The sequence below is a fragment of the Eubalaena glacialis genome, chromosome 2 (genome assembly GCF_028564815.1).
Source record: "Eubalaena glacialis isolate mEubGla1 chromosome 2, mEubGla1.1.hap2.+ XY, whole genome shotgun sequence".
In the NCBI taxonomy this organism is placed as follows: domain Eukaryota; kingdom Metazoa; phylum Chordata; class Mammalia; order Artiodactyla; family Balaenidae; genus Eubalaena; species Eubalaena glacialis.
This window is the reverse complement of record NC_083717.1, coordinates 145,866,705-145,885,620: the sequence shown is the minus strand read 5'-3', so window position 1 is coordinate 145,885,620 and position 18,916 is coordinate 145,866,705. Positions and strand designations below refer to the sequence as shown.

Genomic DNA, 18,916 nt, shown 5'->3' with positions numbered 1-18,916 from the left:
TCTCAATATTGCTTTGGTAACTCTGGGTCTTTTGTGGTTCCATATAAATTTTAAAATTATTTGTTCTCATTCTGTGAAAAATGTCATGGGTGTTTTGATAAGGGTTGCATTAAATCTATAGACTGCTTTGGGTAGTATGGCCATTTTAACAATATTAATTCTTCCAGTTTAAGAGCATGGAATATCTTTCCATTTCTTTGAATCCTCTTCAGTTTCCTTTATCAGTGTTTTGTAGCTTTCAGCACATAGGTCTTTCACCTCCTTGGTTAAGTTTATTCCTAGGTTTTTTTGTTTCTGTGTTTGTTTTTTTTGGATGAGGTTTTAAATGGAATTGTTTTTATCTTTACTTTCTCTTTCTGATATTTCATTATTAGTGTATAGAAATGCAACAGATTTCTGTATATTAATCTTGTATCCTGCTGCCTTGCTGAGATCATTTATTTGTTCTAATAGTTTCTGTGCAGAGACTTTAGGGTTCTCTATATAGAATATCTTATCTGTAAATAGTGACAGTTTTACCTTTACCCTTCCAATTTGGATACCTTTTATTTCTTTTTCTTGTCTGATTGCTGTGGCTAGGACTTCCAATATTGTATTAAGTAGAAGCAGGGAGAGTGGGCATCCTTGTCTTGTTCTTGAATTTAGTGGAAAGGCTTTCAGTTCTTCACTGTTGAGTATTATGTTGGCCATGGGTTTGTCATAAATGGCTTTTATTGTGTTGAGACATGTTCTCTGTATACCCACTTTGCTGAGTTTTTATCATAAATTGTTGTGGAATTTTGTCAGTAGTTCTTTTTGCATCTGTTGAGATGATGATATGGTTTTTATTCTTCAACTTGTTAATGTGGTGTGTCACATTGATTAATTTGCAGATATTGAACCATCCTTGCATCCCTGGGATAAATCTCACTTGGTCATGATGTATGATCCTTTTAATGTATTGCTGAATTTGATTTTTATATTTTGTTGAGGATTTCTGCATCTATGTTTATCAGTGATCTTGACTTGTAATTTTTTTGTGGTGTCTTTGGTTTTGGTGTCAGGGTGATGCTGGTATTGTAGAATGATTTCATGATCATTCCTTCCTGTTCAGTTTTTGGAATAGTTTGAGAAGGATAGGTGTTAACTCTTCTGTAAATGTTTGGTAGAGTTCTCTTGTGCAACTGTCTGGTCCTGGTCTTTTGTTTTTTGGGAGTATTTTTTATCAGTGATTCAGTTTCATTACTAGTAATTGGTCGGTTTGTATCTTCTATTGAATATTTCTTCCTGGTTCCATCTTGGGAGATCGTGCATTTCTAGGAATTTGTACATTTCTTCTAGTCTGTCCATTTTATTGATGTGTAATTATCCATATTAATCTTTTACGATCCTTTGTATTTCTATGATATTTGTTGTAACTTTTCCCTTTTTTTCCTGATTTTATTGATGTTAGCCCTCTCTCTTTTTTTCTTGATGAATCTGGCTAAAGATTTATCAATTTTTCTTATCTTTTCAAAGAACCAGCTCTTAGTTTCATTGATCTTTCCTATTGCTTTTTTAGTCTCTATTTTGTTTATCTCTTCTCTGTCCTTTACGATTTCTTTCCTCTTAGTAACTTTGGGTTTTGTTCTTTTTTTCTAGTTCCTTTAGGCATAAGGTTAGATTGTTTATGTGAGATTTTTCTTGTTTCTTGAGGTAGTTTTGTATTGCTATAAACTTCCTTCCCTTCCTCCTTCGTTCTCTTCTCTTGTGATTTGATGACTAACTTTAGTGTTGTGTTTGGATTCCTTTTTCTTTTTTGTGTGTGTATTTATTGTAGATTTTCGGTTTGTGGTTACTATGAGGTTTTGATATAGCAGTCTATATATAAACAAGATTGTTTTAAGTTGCTGGTCTTTTAATTTCAAATGCATTTCCAATATGCTGCATTTGTGTTCTCCTTTTCTCACAATTGCTGGTTTTGATATATTTGTATGTGAATGATTTTCTAGCTTTACTGTATGTTTGCCTTTACCTGTGAGCTTTTCCATTTGTAATTTTCTTGTTTCTAGTTGTGGTCTTTTCTGCTTAGAGAAGTTCTTTTAGCATTTGTTGCAAAGCTGGTCTGGTGGTGCTGAATTCTCTTAGCTTTTGTTTGTCTGTAAAGCTTTTCATTTCTCCATCAAATTTGAATGAGAGCCTTCCTGGGTAGAGTATTCTTGGTTGTAGTTTCTTCCCTTTCATCACTTTAAATATATCATGCCAGTCCATTTTGGCCTGCAGAGTTTCTGCTGAGGAATCAGCTGATAACGTTATGGGAGTTCCCTTGTATGTTATTTGTCGCTTTTCTCTTGTTTTAATATTTTTTCTCTTTAATTTTTGTCAATTTGATTACTGTGTGTTTCCGTGTGTTCCTTCTTGGGTTTATACTGCCTGGGACTCTCTGCACTTCCTGGACTTCGGTGACTGTTTCCTTTCCCGTGTTAGGGAAGTTTTCATCTGTTATCTCTTCCAATATTTTCTCAGGTCCTTTCTCTTTTCTCTTCTCCTTCTAGGACCCCTATAATGTGAATGTTGGTGCATTTAATGTTGTCTCAGAGGTCTCTTAGGCTGTCTTCTTTTCATTTTTGTTTTCTTTATTTTGTTCTGTGGCAGTGATTTCCACCATTCTGTCTTCCAGGTCACTTATCCATTCTTCTGCCTCAGTTATTCTGCTATTGATTCCTTCTAGTGTTTTTTTTCATTTCAGTTATGTATTGTTCATGTCTGTTTATCTGTTCTTCAGTTTTTCTAGGTCTTTGTTAAACATTTCCTGCATCTTCTCAATCCTTGCCTCCATTCTTTTTCCAAGATCTTGGATCATCTTCATTATCGTTCTGAATTCTTTTTCCCGTAGGTTGGCTATCGCCATTTCACTTAGTTGTTCTTCTGCGGGTTTCATCTTGTTCCATCATCTGGGACCTGATCCTCTGCCGTCTCCTTTTGTCTAACTTTCTGTGATTGCTGTTTCCTTTCCGCGGGCTGCAGGATGGTAGTTCTTGCTTCTGCTGTCTGCCTTCTGATGGATGAGGCTGTCTAAGAGGCTTGTGCAGGCTTCCTGGTGGGAGGGGCTGGTTCCTGCCCAGTGGTGGGTGGAGCTGGGTCTTGTCCCTCTGGTGGGCAGGGCTGTGCTCAGGGAGACTTTTCAGCCACTTGTCTGCTGATGGGTGGGGCTGTGTTCCTGCCCGGTTGGTTGTTTGGCCTGAGGCAACCCCAGAACTGGAGCCTACAGGCTGTAGGGTAGGGCTAATGGCAACCTCCGGGAGGGCTCACACCAATGCATACTCCCCAGATCTGCTGCTGCCAGTGTCTTTGTCCCTGCCATGAGCCACAGGCACCCCCCCACCTCCGCGGGAGATCCTCCAGTACCAGGCAGGTAGGTCTGGCCCTGTCTCATATGGGGTCACTGCTTTTTTCCCCTGGGTCCTGGTGAGCACGAGACTTTGTGTGTGCTCTCCAAGAGTAGAGCTTCTGTTTCCCCCGGTCCTGTGGAAGTCCTGCGATCAAACCCCGCTGACCTTCAAAGCCAGATTCTCTGGGGACTCCTCTTCCTGTTGCCAGACCACCAGGCTGGGAAGGCTGACATGGGGCTCAGAACTTTCACTTCTGTGGGATAACTTCTGTGGTATAACTGTTTTCCAGTTTTTGGGTTGCCCAGCCAGTGGGTATGGGATTTGATTTTATTGTGATTGCGCCCCTCATGCTGTCTTGTTGTGGCTTTTTCTTTGTCTTTGGTTGTAGGGTATCTTTTTTGGTAGGTTCCAGCGTTTTTTTGTCAATGGTTGTTCTGCAGTTAATTGTTATTTTTGTGTTTTTGTAAGAAGGGGGTGAGCTCACATCCTTCTACTCTGCCATCTCGAACTAATCTCTTCTGTTATAAACTTCCATCTCAGAACTGCCTTTGCTGCAGTGTGTAGATAGTGGATTCTTGTGTTTTCATTTTCATTTGTCTCCAGGTATTTTTTTAATTTCTTCTTTATTTCTTCAGGGATTCGTTGGGTTGTTTATTAGCATAGTTTAGCCTCCACTTGTTTGTGTTTTTTGCTATTTTTTCATTGTAGTTGATTTTTAGTCTCAAAGGGTTGTGGTTGGAAAAGATGCTTGACATGATTTCAGTTGGCTTAAATTTACTGAGATTTGTTTTGTGGCCTAGCGTGTGCTCTGTATCCTGGAGAATGTTCTCTGTGCAGTTGAAAAAAAAATGTGTATTCTCCTTTTGTGTGGAATGTCCTATATAAAGTCCATCTGGTCTAATGTGTTGTTTAAGACCAGTGTTTCCTTGTTGATATTCTGTTTGGGTGATCTGTTCATTGATGTTAAGTGGGATGTTAAAGTCCCCTAGTATTGTTGTGTTACTGTGAATTTCTCTCTTTACATCTTTTAATATTTGCTTTATGTATTTAGGTGCTCCTATGTTGGGTGTATATATATATACAATTGTTACGTCTTTTTCTTAGATTGATCCCTTAATCATATGTAATGTTCTTCATTGTTCCCTGTTACAATCTTTGTTTTAAAGTCTGTTTGGTATAAATATTGCTATCCCTGTTTTCTTTTCATTTCCATTTGCATGGAGTACCTTCTTCCATCCTGTCATTATCAGTCTGTGTGTGTGTTTGGATCTGAAGTGAGTCTCTTGTAGGCAGCATATATATGGGTCTTTTTTTTTTTTTTTTGTATCCATTCAGCTACTCTGTGTCTTTTGGTTGGAGTGTTTAGTCCAGTTACATTTATAGATATGTACTTATTGACATTTCTTAATTGTTTGGGGGGTTGTTTGTAGTTCCTTTTGTTCTCTTCTCATGTCACTTGATGACTATTTTTAGTGTTATATTTGGGTTCTTTTTCTTTTTTGTGTATTTATTATAGAGTTTTGGTTTGTGGTTACCATGAGGTTTATATATAGCCATATATATGTGTGTATATATATATATGGTTAAGTTGGTGATCTTTTAAGTTCAAATGCATTTTAACAACCCTGCATTTTTACCCCCCCCCCCACATTTACCGGTTTTGTCATGTTTTACTTCTTTTTGGTTTGTGTATCCCTTAACTTCTTATTGTGGATATAGATGATTTTATTACTTTTGTCTTTCAACCTTCCTAATAGCTTTATACTTGGTTTTCTGTTGGGCAGAGCCATGTCCCAGGGTCCCTGGCTATAGGGCCCTGTGGGGTCCTGGAGCTGGTATTGGCCCTCAGATGGGTGGGGCTGGTTCCTGATACAGCTGTCGGCATGGTCCTGGCAGTCCCAGAGCTTGTGTTGGACCACTGGTTGGTGGGACTGGATCCCAGGTTGGCTGCCTAAATTGGCTTAAGGTGTCCCAGATCTGGTTTTGGCCTGCTGGTGGATGGTGCCAGGGCCCAGGGGGTCCTGGGGCTGGTGCCATCCTGCTAGTGGGTGGGTTGGGTCCTGACAAGCCAGGCTGCAGGGCTGTGGTGGTCCTGGGGCTGATGTCTGCCCACTGGCAGATGGGGCTGGGGCTCAGGGGATCCAGGGGCTGGTGCCTACCGACCAGTTGGTGAAACCAGGTTCTGGGGCTAGTGCCACCTCACTGGTGAGCGGAGCTAGGTCGGTGGGTCTCTGACTACAGGGCCCTGGGGGTCCTAGAGTTGTTTGTCAGCTTGCTGGTGGGTGGGTTCAGGTCCCAGGGGGTTCTGAAGCCAGTGCCTGCCCACTGGTGGGTGAGGCTGGTCCTGGGGCTAGTGCCAGCCCACTCGTGGTTGGAGCCAGGTTCTGAGGTATCTGGCTGCAGGGTCCTGGGGATTCCAGGACTAGTGCTGGTATACTGGTGTGTGGGTCTTGGCCCTAGGTCCTCTGGTGAACAGGGGCATATCCTGGAGTGGCTGTGGTCACAGGGGGTTTTAAGGCAGATGGCCTGCTGGCGAGTGGGGCTTTGTCCCAGCTGGGTTAATTGCTTGGCTTGACCTGTTGTGTTCCAATACTGGTGCACATAGGCTGGTGGGCAAGGCCAGGTTCTGGTGCTAATAAGTTAGAGGGAGAATTCCAAAATAGTGCTTGCCAGCACCAGTGTCTCTGTGGTAGAAGAAGCTCCCAAAATGTTTGCCACAAGTGTCTGTGTCCCCAGGGTCAGCTCCAGTTTCCTCCTGCCTCTCTGGGAGGCTCTTCAAGATTAGCAGGTGGGTCTGACCCAAGCTTCTTTAAAATTACTGCTTCTGCCCTGGGTCCCAGAGTGTGTGAGGTTTTGTGTGCACCCTTTAAGAGTGGAGTCTTTATTTCTCACAGCCCTCCAGCTCTCCTGAAAGTGAGCCCTGCTGGCCTACGAAGACAAAGGTTCTGGGGACTTGTCTTCCTGGACAAGGTCCTTCCTGGTGTAGGACCCCTGGGCTGGGGAGCCCAGTGTGGGACTTGGGCCCTCTTGCTCCTTGGGGAGAATCTCTACAGTTGTAATTATCCTCCTGTTTGTGGGTCGCCCACATGGGGGTAAGGTTCTTGACTATACTGCGTTTCCACCTTTCCTATCAGTCTTGTTGTGGTTCCTTCTTTGTATTTTTAGTTGTAGAAGATCTTTTCTGCTGGTTTCTAGTCTTTCTCATCAATAGTCGCTCTGTAAATAGTTGTAATTTTGGTGTTCCCAAGGGAAGAAGCAACCTCAGGGTCTTCTTACTCCACCATCTTGACCACACCCATTTCATTTCTTTTGTCAGTGTTTTGTAGTTGTCACCATACAGATCTCACATTTTTTTTGTTAGATTGATATGTAAATATTTAATTTTGGGGAGCTAAGTGGTATAATTTATTTTTAATTGTTGTTAGTATAGAGATACTTAATTGATTTTTGTATGTTGACCTTATACTGTGTTATCTTGGTAAACTTACTTAATAGTTCTATGGTACAGCCAGGTTACTTTTAAGAAATTACAAACTGGGAATAGTTTTACAAGTTCATTTTTGCTGTTTTAGATGAAATGTCAAATCTTAAATCTTGAATGAGGTGAATTTTTCTTTTCCTCACTTTTTCTTTAGCAGTATACATATAATATTTACTTATTAGCTTTGTTAGTAGTTAAATATTTGTATGGCCTGGTGATGGAAGCATCAACCAAAAAAGCCTGATTTCAAAGAGGGAGCCTAGTTGCTCTCTTCTTTTGTAATTAAATAATAGTAACACTGGCTAGTTATATGAAAAATTTTATTTGCAACAGTAAAATCGTGATTTTTTTTAACAGGAAGAATACGATTGGGATAGTTAATTTTTTAAGTGTTTTTCATATGGCATATTTTTTAGCTATGAATAATTGTTCTATTTCTTCTCTTTTTCTCTTTCTTCTCAGGTATTGGGAGAGTTGCTGCTACATCTTTAGGAAATTTAACTAACCATGGTTCTGAAGATTTACCCCTTCCTCCTGGCTGGTCTGTGGACTGGACAATGAGAGGGAGGAAATATTACATAGATCACAACACAAATACAACTCATTGGAGCCATCCTCTTGAGCGAGAAGGACTTCCTCCAGGATGGGAGCGAGTTGAGTCATCAGAATTTGGAACCTATTATGTAGATCACACAAATAAAAAGGCTCAATATAGGCATCCCTGTGCTCCGAGGTAGACTATCAACTTTATCTTAACTCTTGGTTTTGGGATTGTCTAATGTTAGATTTTGAACTCATATTTTCATCAAAGAGAAAGATGTCCTGAAGTTTGATTTAAAAACTTTATTTTTCACAGCTTATGAGATTTTTTCCTCTGGACTTATATTTAGTAATGAATGACTTTAATAATTAAAAAACAACTTTTTAAACCTCAGAAACAGGATCAATATTCTTATGATCAGATTCTGCTTTAATATGCCAGAATGCTTTTGTTAAAGATACCCAGAAATTAAAGTAAATAAATAGAATATCTGCCTCTTTACATTTAAATTTCTATTAGAAATACACATCTACCTTCTAACGTGTCAGAATATATTTTGAATTATAATGTTTTGCTGATTTTATTCAATTTAGAGATATTTTATGTTTTTTAACTGTTGCCACGCAAGAAAGTGAAAATTATCTATTTTATTTATTTATTTTTGGCTGCATTGGGTCTTCGTTGCTGTGCATGGGCTTCCTCTATTTGCAGTGAGCGGGGGCTACTCTTCATTGCACCGTGCAGGTTTCTCATTGTGGTGGCTTCTCTTGTTGTGGAGCACAGGCTTTAGGCGCGCAGGCTCAGTAGTTGTGGCACACAGGCTTAGTTGCTCCATGGCATGTGGGATCTTCCTGGACCAGGGCTCGAACCTGTGTCCCCTGCATTGGCAGGCGGACTCTTAACCACTGCACCACCAGTGAAGTCCCTACATTTTAATATTATCACCCAGAAAACTAAGCTTTGTCATTATTGTGCTGTTTTAATCATTTTACATATTTGGATTTTTAATTCAAGTTTGAAAAACAGTTTTTTTCCAGTGATTCCATTTCGTGGCACTCTGTATTTATTGGAAAAGTGAGGTTGTCATCCCTTCAAAAGAACCAAGTCAGCCTCTCTGCCTGTGTTGGGCTCTGGCCCCTTTGCCTGCTCTCCTTACCATCTCAGGCAAGCTGCTGCTCTCCCTGGCTTCAATTGGCAGGCCTGTGACATAGGGGTAATTTGTAGGCTCCCTCCCACCTGATCACAACCCTTACCCAAGGGCAGGGATGAGTTCCACGTATTCCTGCTGTGTCCCCGGCACCAAACACAGAGACACACACAGGTAGATGTTTTGTTGAATGACTAAATGATAGAAATGCAAAAAAAAAACCCCTAAAAACCCCCAACAAAACGTGGTTACAGTTTGCTGTCACTGGATTTCAGAGGCTTTCTGGTCCATATAACCAGATTTGAGAGTATATTGAGCTTAGTTTTCTGTTTATCATCATTAATTTTATATTGAATATTATTATAGAATTTTATAGTTTACAAAGCATTTTCACAATTAGTTAATTTGCTTCTCTCAGCAACTCTGTAGACTTTAAGCAGGAGAGAATAAACACCTTCCTTAAGCTCAGATAGGTAGTATTAGCAGCTATTTGGTTGTCTGTATTATGCTAATCCTTATACAGAACTCTTGACATATATTAGGTCATTTAATCCTTAGAAGAGTCATTTTTGGTATGAATTTATTCTGGTTTTACAAATAAAAAGGCTAAGGTTTAGAGAAGTGAAGCAGTTTCGCTTACATTCGTGCAACTTGTAATTGGCCAAACTGAGGTTAACCCGCACTCCCCCCAGGGTGTATCTGACTTCGAAGCCTCAGTTCTTTCCCACCTCCCAGTTGTGCTATCAAGGAATATTTGACTTTGCACCTACTTATGAAAGAAGAGTTGAAGATAAAATTCAGTGCCATTTGCACATTGATCTTTAAATTGTTAACTACAGTCTAATCCAACAGTTACTTTAGTCCTGGTTTAGTATTGGAATGAGCTTTCCTGATACACACATAAACCTTTATGTTTGGAGGCAGGCTCTTCCAGTTTTATCTCCAAGTCTGGAATAGGCCATTATGGTCTCCCAGAATTCAGTCTTTAACCTTCAGGTGGGTCAGTGCTTTCCTTAGCATCTTCCCATTAAGAGCCCTTACCCCACCTTGCTGTTCTTTCCTTCCCCCCCAACTTATAGGCTGTTAGAACTAATTAAAAGCACGGTCTTTTTTTTTTTAAGTCTCTGACTTAAAACAGGTTCTAATCAACCCTAACTCCCATATGCTCTCTTAAGGTGGTAAAAGTGGAAAGGAAATAGTATAGTTATGTGGATATTTCAAGCACAGTACTCACTCCTACTGTAGTACCTGTTCCAAACCCCCTTTTCAGCCTAAAGGAGAAAGAAAATATCCATTCTTATTTTGAGAAAAATTATCAACTTTTCCAGTATAAATTTATAGCTAATTACTAGTTATTACTAAAATTTGATTCTAGTTTTAAGCCTCTGTATAAAGATTATAACAGCTTTGACTTTTTTAATAGCCTTCTTTAAAGTTGCCCTTGAAAAGAATAAATATCTGCCACATGAAATCTCTTAAAAATATGTAAAGATTTAGCTTAGTTTTGTATCCATCACTAATGACCTACAAGTTTCCAAGAGAAGGTGCATTTTACTTCCCCTATAGTATGGTTTAAAAAAAAGCCAGATCCTTATGTTTTTTAGGTGGTAGAAGTTTGGGCAAGAGGCATATTGAAAAACACTTGAATATTATTCTTATATTTCATGTTTTATTTAGGGCCTTTATCCTAATGAACATTGATTGTTTCTTCTTAGTGTACCTCGGTATGATCAACCTCCTCCTGTCACATACCAGCCACAGCAAACTGAAAGAAATCAGTCCCTTCTGGTACCTGCAAATCCTTATCATACTGCAGAAATTCCTGATTGGCTTCAGGTTTATGCTCGAGCCCCTGTGAAGTAAGTGAATTTACAGCACAGATTTTTTTTGAGTGGTGAGTAGAAGCCTGAATGGAGTCTCAGGGCTGCTTAAAACACACAGCACCATTTTTTTTTTTAATATTATTTAAAAGCCCATTATTATTTAAAGAAGGGATATCACAGCTTATGAAGTTGAAAAGTCATTGATTAGAAATAGAAGTTTTACAAATATTTATTGAATCTTCATTTTCTATTGTGTGCAGACTTAGGCTATTACAGGGATGCAGTAAAAAGCTTACATTCTCATAGGGGTAGAATAACTTGTAAATAAGTGATGCAATACCTTGTGATAAAAGGAAGGAACCAGGTAAGTCCTAGGTACATAGGTGAATCAAAGCAGGACACAAGGGTGTTGAGGAAACAGTATGTGTGGTGGCTCAAGTTCTGGGAGGAGATGATCTGTGTTCACTGATACTTTAGCTTTGTTACCCTGCGGAGGGTGCTTAACTTAGTTTTGTTTTCTGTAAATTGGAGATAGTAATAGTACCTTCTCTTAAGGTTATTGAGTATTCAATAAAATAATGCATCTAAAATATGTATCACAGTGTCTTGCATATTGAGAGAGCTTAGTAAATGGTTACTGTTATTATTGTGGGTAAAGGTATAGAATAGTGGTTAAGATCAGTCAGGAAGGAAACTGGAAGGAAAGCGTGATTTCTGTCTCCATCACCTACTTACCGAATTACCTTGGGCAAGTTATTGAACTTAGTTCTAAGTGTTTTTCCTCTACTGAAATACAGGGGATAATAATCTTATCTACTTTACTTGGTGTGGTGAGGCTTAAAAGTGATCATGTTTTGTTTTTTTTTTAATATTTATTTATTTTTGGCTGCACCGGGTCTTAGTTGTGGCATGCAGACTCTTAGTTGCAGCATGCATGCGGGATCTAGTTCCCTGACCAGGGATTGAACCTGGGCCCCCTGCATTGGGAGCATGGAGTCCCAGCCACTGGACCACCAGGGAAGTCCCTGATCATGCATTTTAAATCAAATGGCACAGTGGCTGACTTGAGTAAACCCTTAACAATGGTTTATTATTATTATGAGTGAGCAAGGAAAGCTGCACCAAAAAGGAAAATACATGCACTAGTTTTTAAAGATGGCTATGAGTTTGCTGGCTCATTGAGGATATTTGTTGGGTGCCACAGTAGGCACTGTTCTTGGAATATAATCATGAATAAATGAAATATTTGCCTCAAAGAGCTTCTCTCTTCTGGGAAAACAGAAGTAGGTACTCAGATCAATAATCCAGTGTGGTAAGGATCAGTGACAGTGGTATATACAAAGTGCTATGATTTCAGAAAAGGGCATGTCTGAAAGTAAATAGTTATTGATAATCCAGTGCTTCCTGTACCATACTGTGCTAAACTTTTACATATGTTATCTCATAAAATCTTCCCAAAACCTATTTTACAGCTGAAAAAAACTCTGTCTTTGCTAAGATCACACAAATATTAAGTGGTAGATTTCAGACCTTTCTCTCTAACTTCAAAGTTCATACTCTTAACTTTTGTCATTACTATTTCTTATTTAATAATAATTATCATTTACTAAGTATCTGTTAAATTCCTGGTACTTTGCTAGGTATTTTACACATAATAATTGCATGTACAGTACTGTTAACAATTATATAAGGTGACATTTTGCAGCCTTACTCTTAATATTCCATTCGTATTTCAAAAACCAAAACTATCAGCATAAGATAGCCCAAAGAAGAGTTTTTAGAAAGCTTAAGATGATTGTACAATGAATTTAGAATAAAATAATTACATCTCATAAAGTTACTGGTCATTTACTATGAACTATTTGTTAATTCTTGGCCAACATAACATTCCCTTACATTCCCTCTGATCTTTTCAGTCTGTAAATTCATGGCTGTTGATCTGTGTGGCCTGATGCAGAGAGACAAGATGATATTATGAGGGTTGTAGTCTAAAATCATCAGTTGTTTTTTTTTTTTCCTAAGTCAAATTTAAGCCTTGTCAGTGTAATTTTTAAAAAGGTTTTAATTATAGATATTATTCTACAGAGTATAAACAGTGCTTGTCAGAAGTTTGGTTTTAGTTTATTTGAAATTACGTAGACATTCATCCATAAAATTAAGCATGGTTTGGTGTCTTAGCTAACCTACAGAAACCTCTTTATCTGATAATATCCATATACTGTAGGAATAGGATGAGGAATGATAGCAGATGGACTTTTCTTCCCTTTTTCCCTCTCTTCTTTCACTCTTGATACCACTTGATCTACTGCTGTCTGTGGCCTTTGTTCATATGCTGATCCTAAGTCATATGTAATATGTGCATGTATTTATATTTCCTTAAGTCTGGAAGAATATGTGCCTAACTGTTAACCTTTGTTATTTCTGGGAGTTGATAAGATTGAGTAGGGTTATTCTTTCTTCTTTATGTTATTTCTACTCTATAGCCGTTGTTAGAAAGAAATAACATAAAAAGCTTTCCTTCTTGGGGGAAAAAGATGGTACTTAAATGGACTTCTTTGCTTCTGATGAAAAGAAATGACTCCTAAAGATTACAGTCCCTTTCAACTCTGGCTCTGTGAGCTAACTATAGAACTTTAGGAAACTAGCAACTTAAGTTTTTTTCAAATAGATCAGAACTCCTCCCAGAATGGGCCAGTGAGAAAAGAGAGCAAGTACTTCTTAACTGCTTAAAACAAGAGGTCTAGGTCTACCTTTTTAGTTGATACTAAATTTTTGTCTCTAAAGAGGATTGGAAATGGCTAATATTGTTCTATCAACAGAAGGTGAGTTGTTATCCATGAATTAGATAATGGAGAATCAATTACTTATCCAAAAAATTAGCTTATTTCTTCCTTTTGTTTAACAAACAATTGACATTATCTAGCTTTCTAAAATGCTTTATTTCTATCTCTAGCAGTAACTTACCAAAATAATTTTTGCATATACTTCCAGAACTGACTTAGAACAGATAATGTTCTAAATTTTTATTTATTAATTTTAGTAAAGGTATGTTTCTAAGTTTGCTCTCAAAATTCTGTAATGTATCATGTACCTGTAAGCAAGCTGAACTATAGGATAAAATTAAAAGATTTAATCTTTAACGGGAAAAAGACCATCAGGAACATGTTTACTTTCCATTATTCCTCATGCCCGCCCCACCCCCCAACACCAGTCCCCAACAGCATTGTGGCACAGACTCTATTTTATCCCTGTGTCTGTGATCCTGCAGTATCACTGCTGACTCACTTCTGGGTGTAGGAGGAAAGGAAGAGTGGGCATACTGTTACATAAGACAGGCACAGGGAACTTGGGCTACATTACAATACCCGGGGCTGGAATAGCAGTACTTTCGGCTCCTGAAGGCAGCATCCACTGGAGTGTGAACAAGGTTTTTTGGTAGCATTACAGCAATTGCTGTTTGCCTATATGGGTTATTTATAAGTACTGTTTGAATAGAATACTGCTGTCGGAAAAATATAGCAAGAGAGATGCTATGAGAAAAGGATACTGGAGTAAACAGCCTATTTTCTGAACGATTTACCTGTATATTTAGAGTATAGTGGCTAAAAAGTTAAACTGAAGCAGATTATTTGGCTCCTTAAGAAGAAAAGAATGGGAATTACATACTTTTCTTAAGAAAAGTAAATGGCGGGCATAGGCAGAAGGGAAGTCACTATATAGAAACAGCAGGGGCAAGGATTTGGAATGGAAATTGACACATTGCATACTTTTCTCATCTGTGGTCTTCCTTAGAGTACTTTTTCTTCTTCCCAAAGTATTTTCACTAAATATTCTGATTTTCTTGCTTCTACACAAAATCCTATTCTTGATGCTAAATGCTGTGATTGGGAAGTCAGAAAATTGTCTGAAACTTTTTTCTTTTTCCTTTTAAAAAAAAACTTAAATGCTTATACAGAATGATATTCATGTGTTACAAACAAGTTTGATATTTACCAATATTACCATATTCTTCTCCTTTCTTTTCCTTGCTAGAATGTACCCAGATGATACATGAGCTTTAATGTTCTTATAGTTCACCTGGCATAAATTTAAGTATCTTGAATCAGTAGACATTGCTGAAATGCCCCTTAGCAATGGAATTCAGACTTGGGAAGATTAAGGTTTCTTGTTAGGAGTTATGAATTTGTTTCAAACAAATAAGTAAAATCTTAAGGTACATGAATGGCAGAGGTTCTAGGAAACACTTTGCAATTGTTTCTTCATGGAGGCTCATTGAGTATTTCTTGTAGTATTTCTCCAATATATGTTGGCAAATAGTTGGAGTTTCCCACTAAAGAGAATATAAAACTTTCTGGCAAGTATATCTTTTAGTAAATTTGCAGTGCTCAGTAAGTAAATTAGTAAATTTGGGATCCAACAAAATACGTTTACCTTGTGATTTTTGTGTACTGTGCTGTGCTTTTGGTATTCCTGGTACACATAACCAGGTTGTACAGAAATGTATGTCAACATACCAAGCACAGTATGTAGCTCATACTGGCTGCTCTGTATTTGTTTACTGTTTCCCTTTTTTAAAAAATATTACGTGATCCCCTTGGAATAAGATGGTAAATGAATTACCAAACAAAGGAAATGGGTAGGAAATGTTATAAATGATTATTAAGAATAAATTTACTAGAATTTACAATTAAAGTTCTTCCTATTATGTCTGTTGTGCAATATGATTTGAGAAGTGTAACTTTAATATTATATAGGTATATGCCTTGCTCTATAAAAACTTGTTCGTTTTTTCTCTAGTCTTAGTAGGTATTATTATTCAAAACTATTACTGTGATGTGCCTTGGTCCATACAGTTCTCTGCCTTTCTGATCTTTTAATCACTAAACAATTTTGCAAGAGATATGTATATAGCCTCTTTAGGTTTCATCTATAAAATGAGAAGATTGGAGTAGAGTGCTGTCTTCAGGTCCCTTTCAATTCAAAGTGTAAATTACTGCTTTAGTAGTTTGTTGCATACTTCATCTCAGTATGTGATCTACTTACCACTGAAGAAGGACTAAAAACCTTCTGAACTGTATATAAATATAAACTTATGTGAGTCCGGCCCCATATTGTGCAGTCTTCTACAGTCTGTTTATTCTGTCATTTTGAAAACAGCTTATTCTTTCCTTTCTGCTTGAGTTTTTCTGTATTTTTTGTTGTTTGTTTGTAATATTGTATACTCAACCTCAGGATTATTCAGTCCACAAATGATGGTTCCTTTTCATTCCTCTACCTGTTTAGTTCCTTGTTTGCTGTAGTAAACAGTATGCCTCAAAAAGCTTTATCAACACTAATGACACAGATGATCTTGCCTATTTTTCTATATTATTCATTGCAGGAACAACGTGGTCTAAAGTATTCTTACCTTCCTGACAATTAACTTTGGATGAACTTATGAATAGCATGGAATATGTTCTTCAGAAATTATAGAACCACAGTGGTTTGAAATCTTTGTTCATTCTTATCTAGCATTAATATTAGAATAACTGATACATAAGATGAATGGAAATGGGTATTTTTTAACTTAGATTGAAATGAAGTAATATTAGTAGTTTTCTCCTCTCCCTAAAAAATAGTGTATTTAACTAGCAGTTAATAACTCGGTTATTTTAAATTGAAGTTTATGGTTTATTTAGTTATAATAAAATTGAAATTTATAAAAATAGAACAGTTTATTGTTATAAATACATATTTATGAATATGTTGTGAACATATGTCTGATTGTGTTTTAAAACAGATATGACCACATTCTGAAGTGGGAACTCTTCCAGCTGGCTGACCTGGATACATACCAGGGAATGCTGAAGTTGCTTTTCATGAAAGAACTGGAACAGATTGTTAAAATGTATGAAGCCTACAGACAGGCTCTTCTCACGGAGTTGGAAAATCGCAAGCAGAGACAGCAGTGGTATGCCCAGCAACATGGCAAGAATTTTTAAGTTAATTTTTTAAAAATAAAATTTAAGTTTTATAAGGGCTTTAAAATATTTTCACAGATAAAGAAAAACTGCAAACAAGTACTTTGGTTAATAAAGGCAGCTTACTTTTTTGGAAATTATAAAATTCTAATTTTACATGTATTTTGTTATTAAAAATATTCTTTTATTGAGAAAAAAATGAGTTTATCATTTTAAGAGCCAACATGGCAAACACTTCTAAATGCTGTATATTTGGAAACTGCTTTGAATATTCTCGATGGAGACAAATGCAACAAGAAATGTCATTTAACCAGATATTAAATAGGAAATGATCAGTTGTTAAACTCTCACAGTAGCAGTACCTTTCTTCAAAAAACAGAGAACGAGAGAGATAACCTATGCAGTATTTAAAAAAATACGTTTACTGCTTTAGTGTGGAATATTGTCTGGAATTGGATGGTTTAAATATTACCATTGTATAGAGCAAAACATAAAATGGGATTTGGGACCTTTATTGTGATAAATTTTTATATGTAATGTATGGAGTCACCCCCCCACACACACACGAATGTAAAGAACCCTTTTAAAACATGTTGAGAAAGTATTTTTTGGTATGAAAGGGTGAAGGGTGTGTAATGTTTCAGGAATAAATTTAGGTATAAGGCCTTAGCCTGTGTGGGAAAAGTGTGCACAGAACTCAAGAGTTGCTAACATTACAGTACTTCCTTACTTTGGACCAGGGCTTTTATGGCATTTAGTAACATGGTGCTGATGAGACAGTGGAGGCTTTTCAACAGCATAGCACGTTGCCATCCCAACAGACTGGGTTGAACTGCCAAAAATGACAATCAGGGACTCATTAAGAAATCTTGGTCATTAAATTGATTCTACATATCTTTTATCTTCTAAGAGTTTGTCACAGAACTTTAAAACCCAGTATTTCTCTCCCAGTTTTTTTTCCTTTGGTTTAATAGTTATTAAGACATTGTTCATAATTAGCTCAGTACGTTTGATTGCAGGCAAATTTATGGTATGTCTAGCCTATAAATCTCTAGAATTCTGTGAATTTCAAAACTTGTTGAAATAGCTCTTCAGTTATATTTACATGTGTTGTAAATATGTAAATAAATTTTTAGTTTAGGTAATCTTCCAAAATATAAAGCACTCCCAGTTAGATATCAGTGAATCTGAATTATTGATAAAATGTTGAAAATGTTAAATGTTTGATTTTATATAACAAGCTTATTAAATATATTTTTGTGGAAACTAAATGTGTTGCGTTTGAGTCCATGTTTTATGCATAGCACTTATATATATTCGATTTTTCCATTCAGAGGCCCATAGGCAAAGGAAGCAGTATAATGAAAGGGGTATTCCAAAATGAAAATAGACTAGTGGAATGTTATCAGTGGGAAAAGTTATTTTGCAGGGCATGTGATCAGACTTTCCTAAGATGTGAGCTTAAATATCTTATGAACTCTCACACACTCTTCTATTTTAATCATTCTTTACTCCTTACTAAATATTACCATTTCATTTAATTAAAGTGTAGCCATTTCTAAGAAAGTTAGAAATTACTCTGTTTTAGAGCTCCCAGATAAGAGGCATTACTTTTTTTTTCATTACCACACTTTTTTTCCTCTAGAAAGTAAGCTCAATGAAATTCCACTACAGATTTTAGTAATTAGAAAAACAATATAGAATCACTGGTTTAAAAGAACTGGAAGATACCTAAAAAGGGCTTAGTGTACATTCCTTAAAATGGAAACCTAAATTTGTAATGGTGTCAACATTAAAGAAAATGCATTTTGAATTTAATAAAAGAGATAGAAATCTTCATCATTCTATATCATCACCTCCCAAACATTTCCAAATTCAGTTGTTTTTAATATTGGGAACCAGAGTAAACTTTAATAATAGCTCACATGTTAAAAGAATAAACCTATGATGAATACATTTCTTTGTGTACCAAATGAAAAAATACACAATGCAGTGAAACTCAAATACATATACAAAGTGATTTTTTGTGCATTTTTGATCAAGAGGTTTATATTCTATATTAAATCATGATAGAAAAGAAGCAATATATAGTTTTTGATAAAGCAACTGAAAAGCTCTCTTCTATGTCTTTTATAATAAGAGCTAATGGTATATGTAAGATGGTATAGATTGAATCAAGCCTATTGAGTTATGATGCTATGTTTTAACAAATGACTATGTGAAATAATTTAAAAATTCTTCTGTAGAAATTAAATGAGCATATCCAAATGTGGAGTAATATTACTACATGGTTTAACTATAACCCGGTAGTAGAATTTAGTAAATTCAAGCAGAACACATGTACTGTTATCATAAATAGACAAATTCTTTAAATTATAACAGCATATTTGAAGACAAAATCAGGAAACTGTACATGTTAACAAAATAAAACCATGCATACATACATCTGCTTATTAAACACTGAAATAAAGGAACTAAACCATTTTGCAATCTTCAGAGGTGCTTGGTATTTTACCCTGTTCTGATGGAAGCACTTTGAATGTTTGCATGGAGATGTAAAACAATATTTAACTGACAGTTTGGTCATGCACACCTGTATTTTTGAAATTTTGGA

The 18,916-nt window shown here is 36.7% G+C and overlaps 1 protein-coding gene across 1 annotated transcript in view; it reads left to right on the top strand.

The window, feature by feature from the left end:
• Positions 1 to 16,451, top strand: part of SAV1 (salvador family WW domain containing protein 1) — a 29,391-nt gene extending 12,940 nt beyond the window's left edge. The window contains exons 3-5 of the mRNA XM_061182520.1: positions 7,294 to 7,564; positions 10,235 to 10,378; positions 16,122 to 16,451. Coding sequence (XP_061038503.1) covers positions 7,294 to 7,564; positions 10,235 to 10,378; positions 16,122 to 16,323 — 617 coding nt within the window. The 3' untranslated portion in view covers positions 16,324 to 16,451. The remainder of the gene's footprint in view (positions 1 to 7,293; positions 7,565 to 10,234; positions 10,379 to 16,121) is intronic.
• The last annotated feature ends 2,465 nt before the right edge of the window (positions 16,452 to 18,916 follow it).